Source organism: Lolium perenne, chromosome 6 (assembly GCF_019359855.2).
Source record: "Lolium perenne isolate Kyuss_39 chromosome 6, Kyuss_2.0, whole genome shotgun sequence".
Taxonomy (NCBI): Eukaryota; Viridiplantae; Streptophyta; class Magnoliopsida; order Poales; family Poaceae; genus Lolium; species Lolium perenne.
The window spans coordinates 264,399,000-264,422,968 of record NC_067249.2 but is presented as its reverse complement, the minus strand read 5'-3'; the positions used below and the strand labels follow the sequence as shown (position 1 = coordinate 264,422,968).

The following is a 23,969-nucleotide window of genomic DNA, read 5'->3' as shown; positions in this document are numbered from 1 at the left end:
GGCGACCAACCGCCGCAATGGAGCGCCGAACCGCCGCGGAAGAGCAACCGTCGGCCTCTTTGTTATACGCGCCGCCGTTAATCCGCGCACATTATAACCCCCGTGTCTACGGTAATTCAAGTTCAACCGCCTCCTTCTTCTTCTTCCTCTTCTTCTTCTTCTTCTTCTTCTTCTTCTTCTCCAACACCGGCACGCCATGAGCGACTACATGCTGCCGTCCGACTCGGAGAGCGAGGGCAAGTCGCCCGGATTCCTGCATTGGTGGGAATCCCCGGCGACGCCAAGCGATCCGGGCTCCACGCCCAGCTACCCTGCCTCCACACCGAGTGAGGACGAGGAGGATGGAGGCGGCAATGGTAGCGAAGGCCAGGAGGAGGACGGAGGCGGCGCTAGCGACGCCGACGACGAGGAGGAGGGCCAGAAGGAGGAGGAGGAGGACTCCGGCAGCAAGTTCGCCCGGTTGGAGGCGCAGGAGGCGGCGGACGACAAGGCGGCAGCAAGGAAGAAGTCCAGGGCGCTGGCGCGGGCGGCGCGTCGTCGTCCGTTCACCGACGACGACGAAGACGCCTTTTCTTCCAGTTTCAACTCCTCGACGGGCGCGTCGTCCTCCAGTTCCGACGAGGAGGTGACAAGCAAGAGGTGCAGGAGTTTCCACGACGACGACGAGGCAGGGTCTTCTAACAAGAAGGCCAAAAAATAGTTTTAGTTTATATATTTTTAAATTTCTTCTTCTTTGTATGTTAAATATGTTTGAATCTAGTCGATTGAAGTATCCGGTTAATTGTTTAGGCTATAATCTATTCGATTGGACCAACATGACATCATGAGTACAACTTTTTCGCGTTTAAAACTTGATCATTCAACAAAATTGAAAAGAAGTAGCACACAAAAAAAACAGTTGCATGTCCAAAATGCGTCGGACGCAAACGGACATTTTGTCCCTCGCGGTCTTTATGGCATCCGCCAGGCGACGCAAACGGACACGAGCGAACAATTTCAGCGTCCGAAATACGTCGCGCCGCTGGAGATGCCTTTACAGTATGCCTTTATATTTGGTGACCGGCCTGCTGATGTTGCAACTTGCGAAATCTGGTGTACCCGTGACTGAACTTTCTGCAACTTGAGGGTTCTTAATTATTACCATAGCATCAAATATCTATCACATGATGGCTCATTCGTGTATCTAAACCGAGAGCACTTTTGCTTCCAAAAAGACGAATGGAAAATACCACCTCGTGCACCCACCCGCTCTTTTCTTCACCATTTCGTGACCTTCAGCGTGTTCGTCGGGGTGTTCGATCCTGTCACCGGCCAAGGTACCAATGCGCTGTTGGGCGACGCCAATACATACTCTGGTCACGTTATGCACCCTGCTAGCAAAGCAACCGCTCTCCTCCCTTCTCCTGCAGCCAGTGGCGGACCTTGCAGAAAATCTTTGGGGGGGCGAAGCTGCAAAATAACATGAAAATTTTCTTTGGAACACTAAACTGTACGAACAATGAGAAGTTAGAATAAGCTGTATTTTCAGACACTCATATAACTAGATTGATTTGTCCACAAAATACATTTCTAGCAGCAATATATGCTTAAACTACCATGATTGTCCAAAAGAACTACAAGGTACACAGCTACAGATCAGCTCTTCGCCTCTTTGCACCCGTGAAATGCTCAAGAACATCCTCGTAGCTGTACTTTTCTGCGATTTCCTTCTCTATATTGACTAGCAAACTGTTGGCGAGAAACTCGTCCTCCATCTTATTGCGTAGTCTTGTCTTAACAATCTTCAAAGCAGAAAATGCCCGTTCAGCACTAGCTGTAGAGACCGGAAGTGTCAAGAGCAATCGCAGCAATCTATCAATCAAGTTGTAGATAGAATGTCTCCAATCTCCTCCCGGATATGCTTCCTAATTTTAAATGCATAAATGCCCAAAATCTCTTGCTGGATCTTCGGTGCTATATATTGCTCATTGTATTTAGCATCTCTAATAGCTTCCGCCACCATCGGATTGAATTCTGCAAGAAGCTTTCTTAACTCTAGAAAGTTCCCGCTATTCTTCGACTCGGCTGTCTCATCATGGCCTCTAAAAGCACAAGATTGTGATGTGAGCCATTTAACACTTGCAATTGAGATTTTCACCCTCAATTGGTTTCTTTCTATATCCCTCTTGTTGCCCACTGCTGCGGCATGTTCTATATGTCCTCGGTGATTCAACAAATCTTGACATGCATTGGTTGCATTGTTATGTTCAGAGCAAGGTTCAGAACCAATGTGGTTTAGAAATGCACACTTTCTTCCATCATTGACTTTCTTCCACTTTACAAATCCATGTACTGTGAAGACATCGGAACCACCTCGCTTGCTTTTGCTTGTGCTGAATAGAAAGCAAAATAAACAATATGCGCGGTGACTACTTTCCGAGTACTCCAACCATGCTGGGAAAAGATTGAACCAGTTGTATTGAAAGCGGCGTTTCTGATTTCCTGTACCATACACTTTGTAATTCTTCAGATGTGGCTGCATAGGTCCTAGTTTCAAATATGCCCGTCGCACATCATCTCTTTGGTTAACAGGATATTGCGAAATCCGTGGACGCAAGGCTGGATCCCGCTGCAAAGTTTCAATACCACGGAATATAGCATCATTTGTTTGAGTTTGTTCTTCATGACTTTGTTGTTCAAATTCGAGCAGCAAAAGAGGGGTCTGGACATGAACATTGGGCTGGTCAGGAACAACTAGTTCATTTGCTTCACATTCATCTCTCTTTTTTCCAAAAAACGAATCAATAGATTTTCCCTTGCCCATCGCTTCTTGCTACCTAAACAGAGAAACAACAATCTGTAAATCATCAATTTCAATTTCTCCAACACTCCATGACCTACCTAAAATTTTCCCAAATTTATGTTGCAAAAATCAGAACGAAATTGAGTAAAGTTGGGACTCTAATAAGGAAAGAGAAGTTACCAGCGGCTGAATCAGAGACAGGGAGAGAAGTCTCCGGCCCAGGCGGCCAGTTGTGCAGGCGGTGGCTGGAGGCGGAGCCGACGAGCTCGGTGCGAGCGGCCGAGCGGCAGAGCGGGGCCGCTAGAGGAGGACCGACGGAGGAGCCGGCGAGGAGGGGCGCTGGAGGAGGAGCTCGGCGAGCAGAGTCGTGGGAGACGGGGAGAGGGCGACCTGGGCGAGCATCGAGCGGCGGTCGCGGCGGTCGGCTCCCGTCCCGTCGATGTCCAGTCCAGCAGTGATTTTGATCTTTTTTTCCTTAGCGTGCATCAATTATGAGAAGAGGAAAAGGCCAAAGGCCTTATGGGCTGTACATACTACTAGGTAGTAGTAAAACTTCCGTTTTGCTGGGGGGGCGAGAGCCCAATTCGCCCCCATTAAGGTCCGCCTGTGCCTGCAGCGGCAGCTCACGATTTTCTTAGCTCTCCCGTGATTAGGAGCGCCATGGGCAGCCCTGCCCGGTCGGCCCGGCCCGAAATTCCCGGGCCAAACCTGACCCGACCATGCTTGTGGGCTGGGTTTGGGCCAGATTTTTTGGCCCGATGGTCAGCATGGGCCAGATTTTTGCGCGATTTAAGGAAGCGATCCAGCCCGAGGCCCGACGGGCTTTCCTTATAATGGGCCGGGCTTGGGCCAAGATTTCCGGCCCGACGATCGGCCTGGGCCAAGATTTTCTGCGTCAGGCCTTGTTCGGCCCGGCCCGAGAAATGCTCAGGTATACCCGTGATGGAGCGCCATGCCACCATGTGAATTCTGCTTCGGATTCCTTGGCTGAAGCTGAAAGGAAACTGACTAGTCATGCCCGTGTGTGTGTCAAGTTGCGGCTGCTGCGCACTTGAAACCGTGCATGCAATGATGGAGATCTTTGGCTAGAGAAAACACCATTACCAGTTATGAAAGTTGGCAACTGACTCCTTTGGCTGGCATGGGAGGAGCAATTTTCGGTCCGTTTGGATGCCTGCAGCGCACTGCATTGTTGCATGAACCGGTTTTTAAAGCACCCCTGGGACAGGCCCTGGAGGAACGCCCGGAATGGCAGTTTCTCCGGGGCCAGACCCGTTGCGGCCAGAAGCCTGCACGCGTGGAGAAAGGAGGTGGAGACGTCGCGTCCCTTCGGGAACACGCGCCATAATTAGGCTCACCGCTCCCCTTTCCTTCCTCACAGTCACGACCGCACTCTCAACTCCCCCCAAACTGTCACATCACCGGGCGGTGCCCCTCCCGCCGACCAATCCGCCGCACCGCCGCACGGAGGACCACCGCTACCGGAGGAGGAGACGTCAGCGACGAGGACCTCGACATCGGCCGCAATCAGGTCCGCACTCTTCTTCGGCATCTCGTCTTCGCCCGCGACCTCGAGCTCCTCCTCGGCCGGAAGAATGGCGGTATAACGACCCCTCCTTCTCACCTTCCTACTCGTTCTGTTCAAACATGCAGTTCTAGGGCATTTCCGACGACATGCACAGTAGATCTGCTAGGGTTTCCGTTAGGATAGCGGTCGGATTGACGATGTGTTCGTCCCCATTTCTTGCAGTTCTTGTCCAGTTCTTGCATTTCACGGTCACGACTTGCTTAGATCTGTTACTATAGTGTCGGATTGCGGTAGATCCTTCATATATCGGGGTTTGGATTGGTGAAACTGGCAGATTTTACTGTGCATGCAAAGAGGGGAAGGGTTTTTTGTGTTGGGGTTTAGCTTGTTGAGATTGCTGTGCAGAATCAGTCGCGGTAGTATGTTGTAGATTGTGTAGTTAGTTATACATTGTTTAGTTTCAGATTAAACTAGGCCGATGATTGTAACCGGTAATCGTAGTGTGAGGATATGATTGATCAGAACCTATGACATGACTGAATTTCACCATGCCATTGGTTCTGGTCAAACATCTCCTCCATACGTGCTCATTCTATGAGGCATATGCATCTTGATTTCCATGTTTATGTACTGCATTGGCCAATGATTCAACAATGGTACACTGGAAGGCAAGGTGTTGCCCTCAAACTTAGTCGTGTGTGCCATATGACTTGCACACTAGACTTAGTTTGTGGACAGTCCCTTTGCCTGCCTTGTGATCCTACATATGAGGCTCCTTTTTGTTTGTGTACTGCATTGGCCAATGATTCAACAATGGCACACTGAAAGGCAAGGTGCTGCCTTCAAACTTAGCCGTGTGTGCCATATGATTTGCACACTGGACTTAGTTTGCGGGCAGTCCCTTTGCCTGCCGTGTGATCCTACATATATGAGGCCTCGTTTTGGTTTGTCTAGTGCATTGGCCAATGATTTAACATTGGCACACTGGAAGGCAAGGTGCTGCCCTCAAACTTAGTCGTGGGTGTGTGATACCTTGCACACTAGACTTAGTTTGAGGGCAGTCCCTTGAGCTGCCGTGTGATCCAATGTATGAGGCATCACATGTTTCCATCTACATACTTGTGAGCAGGCACACCTCTAATGCCATGTGTTCTTCTCGCAGACTGATAAGCTCAAGTTTGGGTCACCTCAGACCCCCGATGAGGGACCGTCCAATAAGCGAAGGGTGGCTAACGTCGGCCACTTCCAGCCGGACGTTGCGCCGGACCAGTTCCTGCGCATCGTCTTCAAGCCTACCTTCGAGCGGCTACGGATCCCTCGTGATTTCGTCAGGTGGTTCGAAGAAGTCCCTTCGAATATCGTCGTCACCACCAACACAGGCTGCTACTGGAGGATGTACGATGAGAGAAGGCGATGACGTGTACATCGACCAGGGGTGGGCGGCCTTCGCCGTTGCTCATCAACTGCAGATAGGCCAGTTCCTCGTCTTCAAGAAGGTGTCCACCTTCCAGTTCAATGTGGTCATCTTCGACTACACCTGCACTGAGGTGATGACCATGTGCGGTTACCATGGTGACGCGACGAGGTGTGTAGTCTTCCAAAGCCATGTCTGAAGCTCCTAGTCTGTGTTGTTGGTCCACTCGTCTGTTCAACTATGTGTGTCCTGAATTATGTTCGTCTTTGTGTCCTGAACTATGATCCTCCTGTGTGCTGAACTATGAAGGTGTTTGAACTTTTATCACTGCTTTACTTTGTCTGAGCTCTGAACTGTGTTCTTCCTTGTGCTGTTCATCGCTGGTAACCTCACCACCGAAGGTAAGAGGTAAGCAGAAGCAGTTTCTAAAACCGACCTACCAAACGACCAGAGGCCAAATCTCTAAGGGGCCGAAAATATTCTATGTAGGCCACCAAACAATAGGGCTTTTATGGCCCATGGCCCGTCCGGAACGAGATGTGGATTTCTTCCCACTGGCGCAGTGGTGCAGGAATTGAATGCAGGCAACTAAACGCGCCCTTTGTGTTCTTGCCACCTATACCTAACTATATCCCCACGCCCTGGCGCCCCCTTGTTGATGTTTCTTTCCAGCTGGGCAATATCCTTACCTCATCTCTAGCGGTCTGATGCATTTCGGTCATCAAAAGTGACCATTTACGTTCGTTTAGGTTGGGCCGCGAACACGAAAATCGGCACATAAGTTAGCACAATGAAATTTTTATTAGTTGGAAAAGAGATAGTAATTGAGAAACTGGGTGTTTTTTTTTGTCTTACCAAAGGAGTGTTACATAAATTTAGGTATTATGTTTATACAAATTACTAGTTTGTACTTTTAGATTAATTTTACATCTTCGAATTTTCCATTGGATAAATAATATTATATATTTAGGTACTTTCGTAAAATTTAAATTGCATAATGAAAAAGGCAACAGATTAAAATTTTCCTGCGCATATTAAGAGGAAGTAAATATAAAGCTAGCTGCTTCATCCTCCAAGTCTACTAGTCAAATGCGAATATGAAATCACGGCTGAGGCGATGGAACGACCTAAGTGATGTAATAGTTTCCGATCTCATTTGAATTGATATCTAAAAGCTGTTGATCAAATTAAATAATGGTGCGCGACCAGAAATTATGTAAATATAGAACCAAAAACACCACATCATTCATTCTTGTATTATTTTACGTCTCTTGTACCGTTTTGTAGTCGTGGTTTTCTCGTCCCTATACTTAAATCATGGCTCCGCCCGGCCCTGACCGTTATACATGATGGGAAGCCAGGAATCCAGGATCGAAATGGACCTAAATCTTAACTAAGAAAACCAAGATGCGCATCTCATGTTCTCCTGTCGCAACAGTGCACTTTATGAGACAAATATAAAAATTCCATTAGAGGTTCTCATTGTACTATGTTTTTTTTGTTGTTTTCGTAGGCCGCCACTCTACGCATATAAAGAAGGGTGCACGGGGTAGTGGATGTGTTGGCTTTGTTAACCGATGTGCCCCTTCCCGACGACATCCTAAATTGCCAACGAAAGGTTGTTAGGAATAAGATAATGCAGAGGGAGATGCAAACATGGGAGAAACGTCTCCGTTGAGGTACGCTGGCCGTATGCGAGCAACTTGGCCTAGCTGGAGAAGAGAGTGACGAGGATGTCGGGCCGTGCCGTGTGGCCACATTCCAAAACTGTGCATGGCCTCCAGCGCTGGCTGTACACACATGCGGGCGCTCACCAACGGACGTTCCAAGCTCGAGCTGCCCGCCCGCCGGACGGACTTCCGTTGTATACGTGCGCAAGTAGGAAATTTGTCCAGTGCGCCGTTGTCACGATCAGAAATTCAGCACGCAGCAACGTGCCGAAATCGTTGCGGGCCGGTTTCTTGTTTTGACCGCCGCGCTGCCCCGGCGCAGCGTAGCACTGGCTAGACCGTTCAATATCTGAACACGTACGGTGCCGGTTTCCGAGGCTTGCGCCGGCGACGGCGACCTGCACGTTTTCGGAGATGTGCATGTAACGACCACTTCGACCGGTACGTCGACGAGCGCAGCGGCGCGACCATCTTCTCGCGCAACACAAACTGGATCCATCTGGATTCTCGGATCCAAACAGGCGCTGTCTATGTCAATTCTTGACCACCTGCATGCGGCGAGACCTGACCGGCCGTCGAGAGCGACACAAAGCCATAGCTTAGCAGCAGCGAATGGTGCAATGATTTGTTTCGTTCACGATTACCTCTTTCTTTTACTCTACTTGCGAATTTGTGCTTGATCACTTACCTAGTTGATCAATTTTTATCAGCAAAAGTAGACAATGGAAATGGAATTGTGAGCAAGACTGTATTATTTTGTTGGGGCCAACCAGGTAGGTTAATCATTTTTATAATCTAGTTGATTATTTTGTTTCCTTTCTGTTTTTCTTCTTTTGGACGTGCGTTTGTTGCTGCCTCAGCATTTTTTCTTTCGATTTGAGACCATTATCAATGATTCGACAGGCCTAGAGTGGGGCAGTATTCATCTGCTTATATGCCGTTGGGTTTATAGCTAGCTTATATATTATGCAATTCAATATGGATTTCGGGCGTTAGTACCACATACAAGTATATATATGTGGCACCCTGATCACCGATCATGCATGAGGAGGCAATCATGAGCTTCTCCTGCTGGATCACGGCAAAACGACGACCTTCTCTCTCACCTCTGGATCTACTATTTGGACCACCGTTATTATTGCCTCTGTGTGTCACACCTCCGAAATATAAGAAGCCCTTGTACCATGTTGGTGTCGATAGTTTGGGAGAACAATGACCCATGATCGGGGGCCTCACTCGTGTGATAATACGTGGTATGAAAAGTGTCTACCATGGCATTACAGAGGGGTGAAATTTACATAAATGGGGTACTAGAAAGTCATTATATTGGTAAAGTACATCATGCTTAACGCATCATCCATCTAATTGATAGATTAATAGACGTTCATCCACTTACAACTCTGATTCTTAACTTGGGGAAATTAATTTTAATTTCATAATTTATTAATTTATTGTGACATGCATTAATTTGTTTTTGAAGACTAACAAATTTGCTAAATCACCAGAAATGTTGGGCCCAATCAGATTGAGTTAAAATTACTGTTTCTACTTATTTATACTGAACATTTTAACTTCTTTTCGCCAGTTTTAACACTAAATACATATATTTTAAATTTGATAAATGGTGGATTGTACTATCTTCATCCTTACTAGAATTTCATAGTATTGAGCATGATGTACACTCGGAAATACCAATATTTCATATTCTTTCTTATATGTTTATTGTATTTATAATTGCAAATATTTTCGTATAAATTGAGATTATTTTTTTTTAAAAAAAATCGTGCATAGTCTCAAAATTCAGCAAATATAAAGGGTAAAATCAATTGTACATTCATCTCCAAATTAGTGCGTCCCACCTAATTAGTTAATTATATCATCACTAAATATGTTGGTATCTTACATTATTTGTATAGTGCTTTTAAAATACATGTGTAAATCCCTCATGTGAACATTAATAACAATCTTGATGGAGGCTTCTAGATTATAAGATCGTGAAGCTTCTTGGAGCAGTGTAGATGTCCAAAACACCTCCAAAGGCCACGATAGAGAAAATATGTGACACGATCTCTGCAAATTGGCGAAGATAACGGAGGAGAGATGGTGCCGAATCATAACCAGGTTAGTATAGTATCGGCGTTGCGTAACAAGGCATTGCTTTATTGGTAGATTGTAGGATCGGACGGCCAAGAATCCCAGCTTCCTGTGGGTGAAGCTTAGGAGCTGGTGGACAACAGATTGGATGGATGCGGGAGGCGGTATTTTCAAAAGTAAAAGTGTTTTGAGTTAGGTACTCGAATGGCTATCATGTGATTGATATTTGATGTGATAGTAATAATTAAGAGCTCACAAGTTGCAGAAAGTTCAGTTAACACATCAACCCACAGGGACAACAGATTTTGCAAGTTGCAACATGAGCAGGGCAGTCAGTAAATGTATCATGGAACTATGAAAGCATGCAGACTTGCGGAGGATTCTTGAATTAAGTGTTCCTGTAACGAACTACACGTGTTATGGGAGCAATAATAGACGGATGTAGCACACCCGGAAACGGTACAAAGATATCGCGAGTTATCGGTTCCATTTTCTTCTGATTCTGAACATTGTTTGTTTAAACGCTCTCTTCTTCAGCTAGAACTGAAGAAGGCTGCACAAAGGAGTACACATTCGAAACGAACATGATGAACATGCTTGGGCGGGAGATCCAGCACAACAGCCTTACAAATCAAACTATCAACGCAGCTCTCAGACTTGCAGTGGAGGGAGTACTCAGAATTAGTGTTCATTTTGATTTTGGGAAGGAAATGAAAGTTTTCTCGGAGCACAGAAAATTAACGAGGGGTGAAACTGAAGCAACACATAGGTGATGAGTACAAAAACACCCAGATTCTCTGTTCCATTTTTGCCTGAACAAAGTCTGTCTACAAGCTAGAAAAACTGAGCAAGGACTTCACACTTTCACAGATTTAGAACAAACAAGGAAGTTCCGGTTACTAGCACTATTTCATCTACCAGTCCACCACTGCTCTGTCCAAGGCCGATTTGCCGGAAATTAACAGGGCAAAAGACTCACAGGGTCGTCATCTCTCTGAAGATCTATCTACAGGTGGAGCCGTGGAGGGAGCGCATGAAACATGTCGATCGTCTTCAGTCCGCCACCGCATTCCCGCCACGGCTCACGATCCATGGATGCCTCAGGACCTGCTCGGCGGAGAACCTCCGGGAGACGTCCCTGCACAGCATGCGGCGCAGGAGGTCCTTAGCCTCAGGCGAGACTTTCGCGAAGGCGCGCGGAGGGAAGCGCAGGGTGCCACGGAGCACGGCCTCGAAGATCTCGGGCGCGGTGGCGCCGTAGAAGGGCACGGTCCCGGAGAGCATCATGTACAGCACCACCCCGGCGCTCCACACGTCCACCTTCTCGCCGTACTCCCTCCCGGCGACCACCTCGGGCGCGACGTAGTAGGGCGTTCCCACCAACCCCGACATGGCCCGCCCGTCCACGAACCACTCCGCGGAGCCGAAGTCGCCGAGCTTGAGCGCGCCCGTGGCGGCGTCGAAGAGGAGGTTGTCGGGCTTGACGTCCCGGTGCGCGACCCCGCGGCGGTGGCAGGCCGCGAGCGCGGCGGCGAGCTGGGCCGCGATCCCGGCGGCCTCGTGCTCGGGGAGGCGGCCGCGGGCGGAGATGAGGGAGAAGAGGTCCCCGCCGTCGCAGAGGTCGATGACGAGGTGGACGGCGTGCGCGTCCTCGAAGGCGGCGTGGAGCGCGACCACGTGCGGGCTGCAGGGCGGCGCGGAGGCGAGGAGGTGCACCTTGGGCTCCTGCTCGGCCAGGGCCAGGTCGAGCGGGTCGGACTTGTCCCGGAGCGGCGCCTTGGGCGTGGACTTGACGGCGAGGGACTCCCCGGAGGCGGCGGAGTAGCAGCGGCGGACGACCCCGAAGCGGCCGCGACCGATCTCCTCGCCGAGGACGTACTGCTGCCTCAGCGCCTCCTCGCCGCCGGTGTTGCTCATGCTATGCGGCGCGATGGTCTGGTTCGTCTCTCTCTGCTGGGGATGGTCGCCTTCCTCGGACGGCGAGGGTGCTTTATAGATGCCAGAGAGGCAGAGGCGAAAAGCGAATATTCTGCTCTGTATCTATAGTTTAGCATGACTTCTGCTCCTGGGGACTCTGGAATCCTCTCAAGGGACATTTGCTCATCCCATTTGCATGCTTAATTAAAACCAAATATGGCAGGGCGTTATATTATAATTTAGAAAAAAACACTAAAACAAGAACATTATTAGTTAGTCAATGAATGAAACATATAACTAGGAAATATATAACTGTTAGCAAAACAAGATACACATTCCATGTTTTCCTTTGAAGGGACGAATTTGATGGGATTAATGATTGTTTTACCGAATTATTCTGCAATTTCAAATGTTTGACATAAATTACACACAAACATTCATTAGTCGTGGATGGGGCTCTTTTTTCGCCAATGGATGTTATTTTTAAGATGTGAATGGTAAGTTAAAGGGTAAGATAATAATGAAGAAAAGCAAGAAACTACTATCATTAATTGTTACCAAGAAACACATTTTTAGACAATAGGATTAAAGAGCTCGGCTTTAAATTAGCGGTGCCATATGCCACATAAGGTTATAATGGTGCTGAAAACGACTTGTTTTTTTATTGTGCACCGGGGAGAGCTCAAAGGCTGCCGCCTGAATATATCATTTCATCAAAGATTGGGTGAAATCCCGTATGGCAGCAAATTACATGGGGCGAGGGAGACTAGGGACCTAGGTAAGACTACACCCAACGCAAAGAGGGGGTGGGCTCGGGTTAAAGCAACAAACTAAAGAGCAGACCAGCTAACGTCAGCGTATCGGCAGCATTTGCGGAGCAGGGAGAGCGAGGGAGGAAGATCTTCAAAGAACACACCATTTGCGGTGTTTCCACGAGTGCCACAGACAAATGAGGCAGACAGCTGGTGACGGGAGGCACAGACGGCGGCAGCGCACACATAGTCGCGTTGGACGCGGAGAGTGGTGTAAGAATGGATGCCCATCGCACCCCAGAACTACCTCGCAAAAGGGCACTCGAACACGATGTGTCTGGGGGTTTCCGAAGGGGCAGGGCCAAATCCGTACAGATTCTTCAGGAATTCATTTTTAGTCAATGAATGAAACATATAACTAGGAAATATATAACTGTTAGCGAAACAAGATACACATTCCATGTTTTCCTTTGAAGGGACGCATTTCATGGGATTAATGATTGTTTTACCCCAATTATTCTGCAATTTCAAATGTTTGACATAAATTACACACAAACATTCATTAGTCGTGGATGGGGCTCTTATTTCGCCAATGGATGTTATTTTTAAGATGTGAATGGTAAGTTAAAGGGTAAGATAATAATGAAGAAAAGCAAGAAACTACTATCATTAATTGTTACCAAGAAACACATTTTTAGACAATAGGATTAAAGAGCTCGGCTTTAAATTAGTGGTGCCAGATGCCACATAAGGTTATAATGGTGCTGAAAACGACTTGTTTTTTTATTGTGCACCGGGGAGAGCTCAAAGGCTGCCGCCTGAATATATCATTTCATCAAAGATTGGGTGAAATCCCGTATGGCAGCAAATTACATGGGGCGAGGGAGACTAGGGACCTAGGTAAGACTACACCCAACGCAAAGAGGGGGTGGGCTCGGGTTAAAGCAACAAACTAAAGAGCAGACCAGCTAACGTCAGCGTATCGGCAGCATTTGCGGAGCAGGGAGAGCGAGGGAGGAAGATCTTCAAAGAACACACCATTTGCGGTGTTTCCACGAGTGCCACAGACAAATGAGGCAGACAGCTGGTGACGGGAGGCACAGACGGCGGCAGCGCACACATAGTCGCGTTGGACGCGGAGAGTGGTGTAAGAATGGATGCCCATCGCAGCCCAGAACTACCTCGCAAAAGGGCACTCGAACACGATGTGTCTGGGGGTTTCCGAAGGGGCAGGGCCAAATCCGTACAGATTCTTCAGGAATTGTTCATGGGCTGGGGGGCGGCGCCCCCCCCCCCCCCCACTCCCACCCCCACCCCTACCCAACTTGGTTGTAGCTCCGCCAGTGATGGCGAGGATCCCTTTGCAATGGAGACTGCTGTGGCATTGGATGCGCTCATGCACAAACAACCAAGCGAAGAAACGAACTTTGGAAGGAGCCAAATTTCGCCAGACAGACTCGAAGTGGTCATCACACTCCCCGCTGATGGTGTAGAGTTTGTAGAGGGCAGAGGTGCGCAGTGTGCCGCCAGTCTTGGCACAGAGAGGCAGCTGAAAATGACTTAAACGGAAACATGCAAAGAAGGTTACCGGCCGCATCAAGAGTGCAGCAACACAACACAAGAAGGACTACATGCCCGAGCAGCAAAGACCTGCACCAGGAGAAAGCAAGAAGAAGCCTCTACCCCAATGATTCGGTCTTTTGAATGTTTGGCATCAAACTGTAGGCCCTCCGTACCACGAAGATTGTCTGAAATCACAGGAAGGAGGGGGTATATTAAAAATACCGATATAATTTATTTAGAATGGGGTTCTAGTTATTGCTTATGTTGTTTTTGGGTGCCACCGCTCATAATAGGGGAGATTAGTTCAAAACTGTTGGGAGTAGTGGATGGATTGTTTTCGGCCAATGGACTTCTTTTTTACATGCCAAATTGCCAATGAAAGATTTTTAAGATATATTAATGCGGAAGCAAATGCAAACATGGGACGAAGGTCTGCGTTGGTTGGGTTATGCAGTGCATGGATATGATCTTACTGTTAGGCTACTCATAGTGGGGAGTAACATAAGGTGATGTCATACATAAGTTACTAGTCCATATTACTACCTTCATAGCAGAAAGTAACATAGAGGTGGTATCAGGGAAGTCTCATTTATTAGTTTGTAGATCATTTTATCTTGGGGTGTGTGATGTCATGGTACAGTAACATAGCTAGTTACCACCTCCCTCTCTTCTTTCATTTATTGTTATGCCATTTCACCAAAATATCATGAAGTGTGTGATGTTACTAGCTAAATTTTCCCACTATGAGCACTCTTAGGGCACCCACAATGTATAGCCAAATGTGGTTCTATATTTGTTTTTTAGCTTTTGGAACTAGTTCCCTACATTGTGAAGGTAGTTCCAAAAGAAGCAAAAGTGGGAACCGGAGCAAGTAGTTGCTTCGATGCCAAGTTTGTGGCCAAATTCTTGATGGGTTAAAATATGCATATGTAAGGAAGAAAGAGAAGATGGTTAAGGTGAGAGAGAGGATGGCTGTAAAGAAAATTAATTCTTTTACATTATTTGTGTCAGTACTAGGGCCCACTGTATAGATATTTGGAACTAGACAACATTGTGGAGGTGTTGTCATAAATTGCTTCGATGCCAAATCCTGTGTTTCGTCAGATTTGGCCATCTATACATTGTGGATGCCCTTAGATGCCAATGGAAGGTTCTATGGCTATGGTCAATTTTTTATAACAAAACCAGGATACACATTTCAAGATTTCCTTAAACGATCACATTTCATCGCATGAATGGTTGCCCTCCTCCGATTATTCTGCTCTTCACAATGGTTGACTTCAAAAAGAACATAAAAATCACAACATAAAAACTTAGGTATAGGGGTTCTCGTTGTTTGTTGTTTGTTCTTCGTTTCCCTACGCCGCCTCTCTATGAAAGTATGCCCACCAGGGGAGATTAGTTTTAGACTAAGGAGTAGTGGATGGTTTGGTTTTGGCCAATGGATTTTTATTATTTTAATGCCAAATCGCTAATGTAAGGATTTTTAGGATAAGATAATGTAGAGGCAGATACAAACATGTGACGAACGTCTACGTTGGTTGGGCTATGCAGTATGCAAGCGACATTGACTACGTGGAGTGTGTTGATCGACGAGGATATACCTTCTTGCGGTGTCTGGAAATTGTTCATGGTGCCATGGAGGTCTGGCCGGCTTATACATGACACATGTCATTGCGGGGGAGAACTAGCAGTTGATAATCCATCTGGCTAAGTGCATCTCCAGCGGGGCAATTCAAACGACGATTCAACAAATATATCAATTTTATCCGCTTGGGCCGCGCCACGAATAGAATTTGGGCCGCGGGCCTAGCGACTTGATCCATTCGGTATGGTGTTGGGATAACTTACATATAATTAGTCTTACATAGTGATTGCATACATATTCGGAAACAATTTGCTTCAAGAAATTGGGTGGAGGTACATCTGACCAATGAGGTTGAACAACACCTCCACGAACTGCTGCCGGCCACCCGCAATATCATGGGGCTCTTGGCCATTGAGGATCGACGAGAACTTATGAGGGATGTGCAGCCTATCACGTGTCCATGCATGCCCAAGTGGATGGTCATGCCAAAGCCATATCCGAAGAGGTCAGGCGTCGGACTCGGTGGCGACAGGGACGACGGTAGTTGACTCTGGCCTCTCCCTCTCCCCCCACGTCTTCCTCTGTGACCTCGACCCGACCACGCGCCGTCTAGGTGGCCTCCCCTCGATTATATGCCGCCAGCCATGGCTGTCGGGATACCTGTGGTGGGGAATGGAAAAAAAGATGAGGTTGTGAAACAAAAATGACCGTCGCTGGACTATTAAAAAGGACGGGGCATTGAATGCCGGCACGTAGGCTGAAACGCTCGCATTGAAGGTAGGTGGCTAGTTTCACGACACGACCAGCGCAGGAGCGCAATTAGTGCGGTCAGCTTTGAAGTCAGCCTACCTCCATTGAAAGTTAGAGGAAGAAGTTCGTTAGGTCGCTGCCATGCAAGCTCTTGACCCATCCGAGCGAAAACGAAGAACGTACTATTGTTCGCGTAGACGCATTTGGTTCTCAAAATTTAGTGAACGGACGCGAGATTGTTTGGATCGTGCCGCTAAAGCTCGTCCGTGGCCTGTCCACCTCTCCACGCACGGTCGTCTGGCTAAAGATGCGCTAACCAACCTGGCAAGCTCGTGATCGATCAAACAAAATTTACCACTGCATTCCCTCATCACCCGTGAATACAAATCCTTGCAAAGGTTGAGTACTCCGTAGTTGAGTTTGGTGCGCGCCAGCTGAAGCGCTCCCGTCACCATCAACGCGAACGCACGAAAATCGGCCGGGCCGGGAGGAAACTTCCAAGACCGTTTTTTTCGGTTTTGACCACGCCGCACCAGTGCGCCGTATTCGGCGGCTAGCCCGCCCATTTGTAACTGAATCCGGTTCTGGCTGAAGAAGCCGGCGACGGGACTTCCGCCGGAATCGGCCGGGCTCCACGTTTTCAGAAACTGCGCACGTACGGCGACTTGGCGCCCGACCGCGGTTGATCAATCAGCCGTGCGCACAGACATATTCTCTTCGGGGCGGGGCGCGCACACACACTGTCGCAGTCTCGCAGATGCATCTGAATATTCCTGAACCTCTGTGTCTAGACATCTGCCGATCCATTGATGGACCGGCCATCGAGAGCGACACATAACCGTAGTTTAGCAACATGGAAAGGTTCTCTGCGTCTGCGTGCATATGATTTACTAGCTGGTCGATGATTTCTTAGCGGTAAAGTAGCCGATGGAAATGGAATTGTGTGTTGGACTAGTATACTTTTCCCGTGGAACACGGCTGGGTGGTTTATTTTCTTTTCTTTTCTTAGTCGATTAGTCGATACAGTATAGTAGTATTAGTTTTTCCATACCATATGGCTCAGCTGGGTAGTTGACAGTTTACAATACCATGGGGAAGGAAATATTATGTGTATATTCCTAGTTGCATGCTAAAACGGTTCACCTCCACTCTGTCCGGCAAAACGATAGTATTACTCGCTCCCATTTATGGTAAGTGTCGGAAATTTTATATTGGTTTAGTTCAAAGTTTGTACCAAATTATCTGATAAGGGGTTGTCCGATCTTCTCAGTAATCAACGGTGGATATGATGAACACAGCGGAAATAACACGATGATGAAATGGACGATAAGAGTTCTTGTATTAAAATGAAGTGAAGCTAAACGTAAAATTTTACGAAGCTATTCTAGGTCGTCATTGTAAGAGCTTTCTTATGTCTTAACAATGTAATTTCCTATATATTGGAAGGTCCAAGGCCCTTATGCCGTTATATATGGCACATGTCAGAACTGGTATATCCTCGGACCAGTTCCTCTTGCCCTCTTTTGATCAAACAAAACGTACGTGCATCTTCAGGAATCACCCGTGAGGCCGCACTATGTTCTGGACTTCCGCTGTGTACATACCTCTGAATGGCGGAAATTATTCGAGGTGCGCTCCAGCTGAAGCGGCTGCCGTCACGATCCGAAACTCACCGCGCAGCGGCACACAGCAACAACGTGGGGAAATCATAGTCCAGGAGGAAACGTCGCCGACGACACCGGTGCGCCCATTTGGAGAGACCGTTCAGGCGTGCGGCATCTGGAATCCTGAATCCGGCGGTGCTGGTTGACAAAGCCGGCGACGGCGACTTTTGCCGGGATCGCCACACGGCTTCACGTTTTCAGATACTGCCGTGAGCGCAGGCATATTCTCTGCCTGTGGAATTTGCATCTGGATATTCTGGAATCTCTTCCTCTCTGACGTGTGCCGATGGATGCAGAGGCGAGACCTGACTGACCTAACACCATCGAGAGCGACACAAGGCCATAGTTTTGGAACAACGAGAGGTGTGCATCCATGATTTCAGAGTTGATTATTTTGTTAGCAGCCGATGGAAATGGAATCGTGGGTTGGGCAAGGAGTACATAACTACATACCAGTACTGTATATGCTTTTACGTGGGACCCGAGAGAAGGAAAATAATACGTATTCCTAGTTGAATGCTAAAATGGTCCACCTCCACTCTGTCAGGCATCACGATTAGAAGCACGCAACGAAATGGTCTCTTCAGACAAATTATATTATACTGGCCGGTGCATTACTCTATCAGCTTAGCTCAGTTTGGTCCAATAATCCATCCAGTTTAATTTATCGGGTGATTACAGGTTGCAAATACCTCCATTCCATATAACAAGACGTATAAGTTTAGCTAAAAATAAACATGCATTCTCCAAGTTAGACTAAGTTTAGACACGAAAATACAAATGCTTGCAATATAAAATCTATATCAGTAGGTTCATCATAAGATGTGTTTCCTCAGTATATTTAGTCAAAAATTGTGTTTTGCTGTTTTTCCGTGATCTCCCAACGTGGGGATCTCCTCTCTTTATATATCACATGAACAACTTGGGACACAAGCCGGATCACAAACCGATCTCTGGCCGGGGTCGTATACAACACGTACACGTATATACACGGGACACGTTTTATCTCTAACACTCCCCCTCAATCTAAACCGTCATGTACAAGGTTGAGATTGGACCGAAATTTACGAAGTGTGAGTTGAGTAGCCGGTTTAGTGAACACATCAGCAATCTGATCAGCAGAGGCAATAAACCGAACATGAAGAGCTCCCATGGCAACCTTCTCTCGAACAAAATGAAAATCTATCTCGATGTGCTTTATACGAGCATGAAACACAGGATTAGCTGAGAGATATGTAGCCCCAAGATTATCGCACCATAGAACAGGTGGGCGAGACTGACGAACACCAAGCTCGGTGAGAACAGACTGAATCCAAATAGCTTCAGCAGTACCATTCGCTAAAGCCTTATACTCGGCTTCAGTACTGGACCGAGAAACCGTAGGCTGTTTGCGAGAACTCCAGGAGACCAAATTACCTCCGAGAAAAATAGCAAAACCTCCTGTAGAACGACGATCATCTGGGCAGCCAGCCCAGTCAGCATCAGTGTAGATATCCAACGCCGTGGAGGTCGTACGCTGAAGATGCAGACCAGTAGATATGGTGCCCTTCACATACCGAAGAATCCTCTTGACTGCCTCATAATGAACAGTCGTGGGCTGAGACAGGAACTGGCAGACCTTGTTCACAGCAAATGATAAATCCGGCCGAGTGAGCGTGAAATACTGAAGACCGCCAACCAAACTTCGGTAGCTAAAGACATCAGCCGGACCAAGAGGATCACCAGTATGAAGGGATAGCTTGTCTGTAGATGACAAGGGAGTAGTGACCGCACGACAATGCTCCATGTTGGCACGATGAAGCAAATCAAGAGCATATTTGCGCTGAGTAAGAACCATCCCTCGAGGGTTGTATGATACCTCAATTCCGAGGAAATAATCAAGACGGCCGAGATCCTTGATAGGGAAGGTGCCAGAGAGAGTGGCCACCACTCGGTCCACAGCAGCTTGAGAAGACCCAGCAATGACAATATCATCGACGTACACAAGCATATAGATCTGAAACCCATGGTGATCATAAAAGAACAAGGAGGTGTCGGCTTTACTGGATAGAAAACCCAGCTGAAGGAGGCGATCACTGAGGCGAGCATACCATGCACGTGGAGACTGCTTGAGCCCATACAGCGCTCGCTGAAGCTTGCATACATGGTTGGGAAAACGAGAGTCCTCAAAACCAGGGGGCTGCTGCATATACACATCTTCGGCAAGAAATCCATGAAGAAAAGCATTACTGACGTCGATCTGACGAAGACACCAGCCACGGGACACAGCCAAGGAGAGAACCAGCCGAACTGTAACCGGTTTAACCACCGGACTAAAAGTATCATGATAGTCTATACCTTCTTGCTGTGTAAAACCACGTGCCACCAATCTAGCCTTGTGCTTATCCACGGAGCCATCAGGATGAAACTTGGTCTTAAAAATCCACTTACTGCCGACAATGTTCGTGCCAGGAGGTCGAGGAACCAAAATCCAAGTCCGATTAGTGATGAGTGCATCGAACTCTGCTTCCATAGCAGATCGCCAAGCCGGTTCAGTTAACGCAGTACGATGTGATGCGGGAGTAGCTAGAAAAGCGCCACGTCGATGAGGATCATAACGGACCGTGCCGTCTGTGTACTCCTTAGGCCGATGAATACCAGCACGATGGCGAGTGACCATGGTGTGCTGAGCTGGCGCCGGATCAGAAGACATCGGCGTGTCCGGCGAGGAGGACGTACTGGGCGATGAAGGCGACCCAGTGGACGAGCTCGAGGACGGCCCGGGATCTGTCGCCCCTGAGCATGAAGTGGACGGAGGAGAGGAAGGCGCCTCGGCGTGGACCGGCCCAAGAAGAAGAAGAGGCCCAACGCTCGGCGAGCTGGGCTGACCATCACTAGCCGCAGACGACGTAGCGAGCTCGGGCGACGGGGCATGCATGCCATGCACGTCGATTGGTACCTGCACAGGAACAGCAGAGGAAACACCAGGAGGGTCAACTGGTAACAGGGAAGTGTCATAAATACGCGTGTTAGTATTCTGAATAACTGGTTCATGCGAAGGAAACGCGACAGGTAACAATTGTGAGATGTCAATAGTAGCACCCGGTGTAGCATAGGGAAAAACTTTCTCGTCGAAAATTACATCTCGCGAGACATATATTCTACCGGTGCTGCGATCGAGACACTTATAGCCTTTATGCATAGGACTGTATCCCAAGAAGACACACATTTTGGAGCGAAATTCAAGCTTGCGAGAATTGTACTTTCGCAAGCTAGGCCAACAGGCACAACCGAAAGTGCGTAGGAAAGAGTAGTCAGGGGTAACCTGAAGAAGGCGTGAGACAGGAGAAGTGTTCTCAAGGACAGGGGAGGGCATACGATTTATGAGGTAACACGCCGTGAGAAAAGCTTCGTCCCAATAACGAAGAGGAAGAGAGGAGTGAGCTAGTAAAGCAAGGCCTGTCTCTACGAGATGACGGTGTTTGCGCTCAGCAATCCCGTTCTGTTGAGATGTGTGTGGACAGGAAACACGGTGAGAAATACCAGTGCGCTGAAAATAAGCATGAAGGCGATGATACTCCCCTCCCCAATCGGATTGAACAGCGCGTATTTTGGTGTTAAGAAGACGCTCAACATGATTCTGAAAAGTGTAGAAGATGCCCTCAACATCAGACTTGTGCTTGATGAGATAAATCCAGCAATAGCGACTGTAATCATCGATAAAACTCACGTAATACTTAAAACCCCCAGAAGAGGGTAAAGCAGGCCCCCAAACATCAGTGTGCACAAGCTCAAGAGGTGAATAAGTAACACTCGAAGAATTACTATAAGGTAATTGATGACTCTTGGCGCGTTGACACGCGTCACAAACAAAAGATTCAGAATCTGAAGAACAAGGCAAATCATTGGACCTAACAATATTTTGAACTATTTTATTTGACGGATGTCCTAGACGCTGGTGCCACTGGGAGGGCGTGATCCTGGCACCGGAAGAAGCATGACGACCATGAACGAAAGCTCGATCAAACGGAAGAGGGTAGAGACCACCACGACTTCTACCTCGCAGAAGGATTCTCCGCGTTGCTTTGTCCTTAACAAGAAAGAAGTATTTATGAAACTCAATGAAAATGTCATTGTCACAAACGAGGCGATAAACGGAAAGCAAATTTTTGCTAATATCAGGGACATGTAGAATATTGTTCAAGGTAAGGGAGCGCGAAGAACCAGTTAAACGAGAATGACCAACATGCGCAATAGACAAACCTGTGCCATTGGCGACCTGAACCTGATCCTTGCCATGGTAGCGCTCGTGTGCGTGGAGGCGTTCGATGTCGTTGGTGTAGTGGTCGGTGGCGCCGGAGTCCATGATCCACGAACTACCCTCGTGGAAAGTGGATGTAGAGGCAGCGTTACTCGAGCGGGGTGCGTCGGATTGGTACCCCTGATTGAAGCGGTTCCGGCATGCTAGAGCGTCGTGCCCCCATATGTCGCATATCTGACACTGGGGACGGTAGCGGCGGCTGCCATTGCCACGGCCACGTCCTCGGTTGCCCTGCGCGTTGTAGCCGTTGGCACCACCGCCAGTGCGGTTGCCACGATTGTCCTGGTAGCCACCTCCGTAGCCACCGTTGTAGTGGTTGCCGCCACCACCACCACCTCCAGCAGGTTGCTGCTGTTGCTGCGGGCCACCATTGGAGCGGCCGCCGTTGCCGTTGAAACGGCCATTGCTAGGGGCGTTGTCGAACGGACGACCACCACCGCGCCCCTGCTCACCGCGCCGAGCGGCAGAGTTTGCTGACGAAGAGAAATCACCGGCCTGAAGATTCTGCTCGTGGATGGACTCGCACGAGAGCAACATCGAGTAGAACTCGGAGACGGAGATGGACTGGCCGGTGTTGTTGAGGACGGCGAGTGATTGCTGAAGGCCTTCGAACTGTGAACCAAGACCGACCACCATGTAGTCGATCAACTCGTCGTCGGAGACGGGGCTGCCAACCATAGCTAGAGCGTCGGCGAAGCCTTTCATCTTGTTGAAGTAGTCGGTGGCGGACATGTCGTGCTTCTTCAGCGTTGTCAGCTGACGCCGGATCTGACGGACACCTGCCCGATTTTGGGCGGAGAACATGGCGACGAGGCAGCTCCAGACGGCCGCGGACGTATTCCGCCCAACCATCTGTCCAAGGATGTCCTCAGTCATTGACCCGAGGAGGATGGCGAGGATGCGTTGATCTGTATACCACCAGTGAGCATACGCAGGGTTGGGCTGCGTGACGGCGTCCGCTCCGGCGCCGGTGGTGATTGTCGTCGGCGGTGCTGCACAGCTACCGTCGAGGAAGCCGAGCCAACCTTGGCCGGCAATGTTGGGGATGACCTGTGTCCTCCATAGCAGAAAATTCGTGCGATCAAGGCGTACTGTTATCGTGTTGGTGTACGAGGTGGGAACAGATGTGGGCACAGAGGTGATCACGCCGGCAGGTGCGGAAGCGGAGAGAGAGGAGAAGGTGGCGCCGGCGGTGTGAGAGACCTGCAGCGAGGTAGATTCCATCGCCGCGAGAGAGAGACCCGAGATCGGGAACGCGCTCTGATACCAAGTCAAAAATTGTGTTTTGCTGTTTTTCCGTGATCTCCCAACGTGGGGATCTCCTCTCTTTATATATCACATGAACAACTTGGGACACAAGCCGGATCACAAACCGATCTCTGGCCGGGGTCGTATACAACACGTACACGTATATACACGGGACACGTTTTATCTCTAACATATTTATCAACTGTTATAAACATTATTGTTCTTATATATTTTTACTCTCAAACATAGTATTAATAGACAATTTTGCAGAGGAGAGAAGAGAATACGGTTAACTAGCCGGCCGTCCGCCGATAATTCGAGCAAACAAATCTAGCATGTTGCTGTCGCGCGTGCTTATGTAGATACGGGCATGCTCCATGACGCCACCACAGCCGGATTTTATATATTTAGTGAATGCTTAGGCTCGACGCCGGTTATACTCAGTCTACGCTATACTTGTCGTGCAATACGCATGACACTTCTATTCAAATCCGCTGTCATGACAAGTAGAGCTGAGAATCATCTAGACGGGGCAGAAGCGGGGCAGCAATCATCTGTCTGGTCTCTGCCTTGGCTCCATTTTATACCCAAGTTTCATCTTGAAACGAGAATAATCCAACGAGAGTATTTGATGGCTCATTGTCAAGTGAGAGGGCCATGCGTGCTGCACAACTTGTGTTGCTCTCATTGGAGGAGCGG

The 23,969-nt window shown here is 48.3% G+C and overlaps 2 protein-coding genes across 2 annotated transcripts; both read right to left on the bottom strand.

The window, feature by feature from the left end:
- Window positions 1-1,488: 1,488 nt before the first annotated feature.
- LOC139832217 (uncharacterized) lies at window positions 1,489-3,343 on the bottom strand. Its single transcript, XM_071821859.1, has 2 exons — window positions 2,963-3,343; window positions 1,489-2,816 (listed from the first exon to the last, which is right to left on the bottom strand). Exon 2 carries the CDS (start codon window positions 2,801-2,803, stop codon window positions 1,859-1,861), a length of 945 nt encoding a protein of 314 aa, XP_071677960.1. The 5' UTR covers window positions 2,804-2,816; window positions 2,963-3,343; the 3' UTR covers window positions 1,489-1,858.
- Window positions 3,344-10,258: 6,915 nt separating this feature from the next.
- Window positions 10,259-11,485, bottom strand: LOC127305461 (phosphoenolpyruvate carboxylase kinase 2-like). Its single transcript, XM_051335876.2, has one exon. The coding sequence runs from the start codon at window positions 11,403-11,405 to the stop codon at window positions 10,542-10,544; it is 864 nt and encodes a 287-aa protein (XP_051191836.1). The 5' UTR covers window positions 11,406-11,485; the 3' UTR covers window positions 10,259-10,541.
- Between the last annotated feature and the right edge of the window lie 12,484 nt (window positions 11,486-23,969).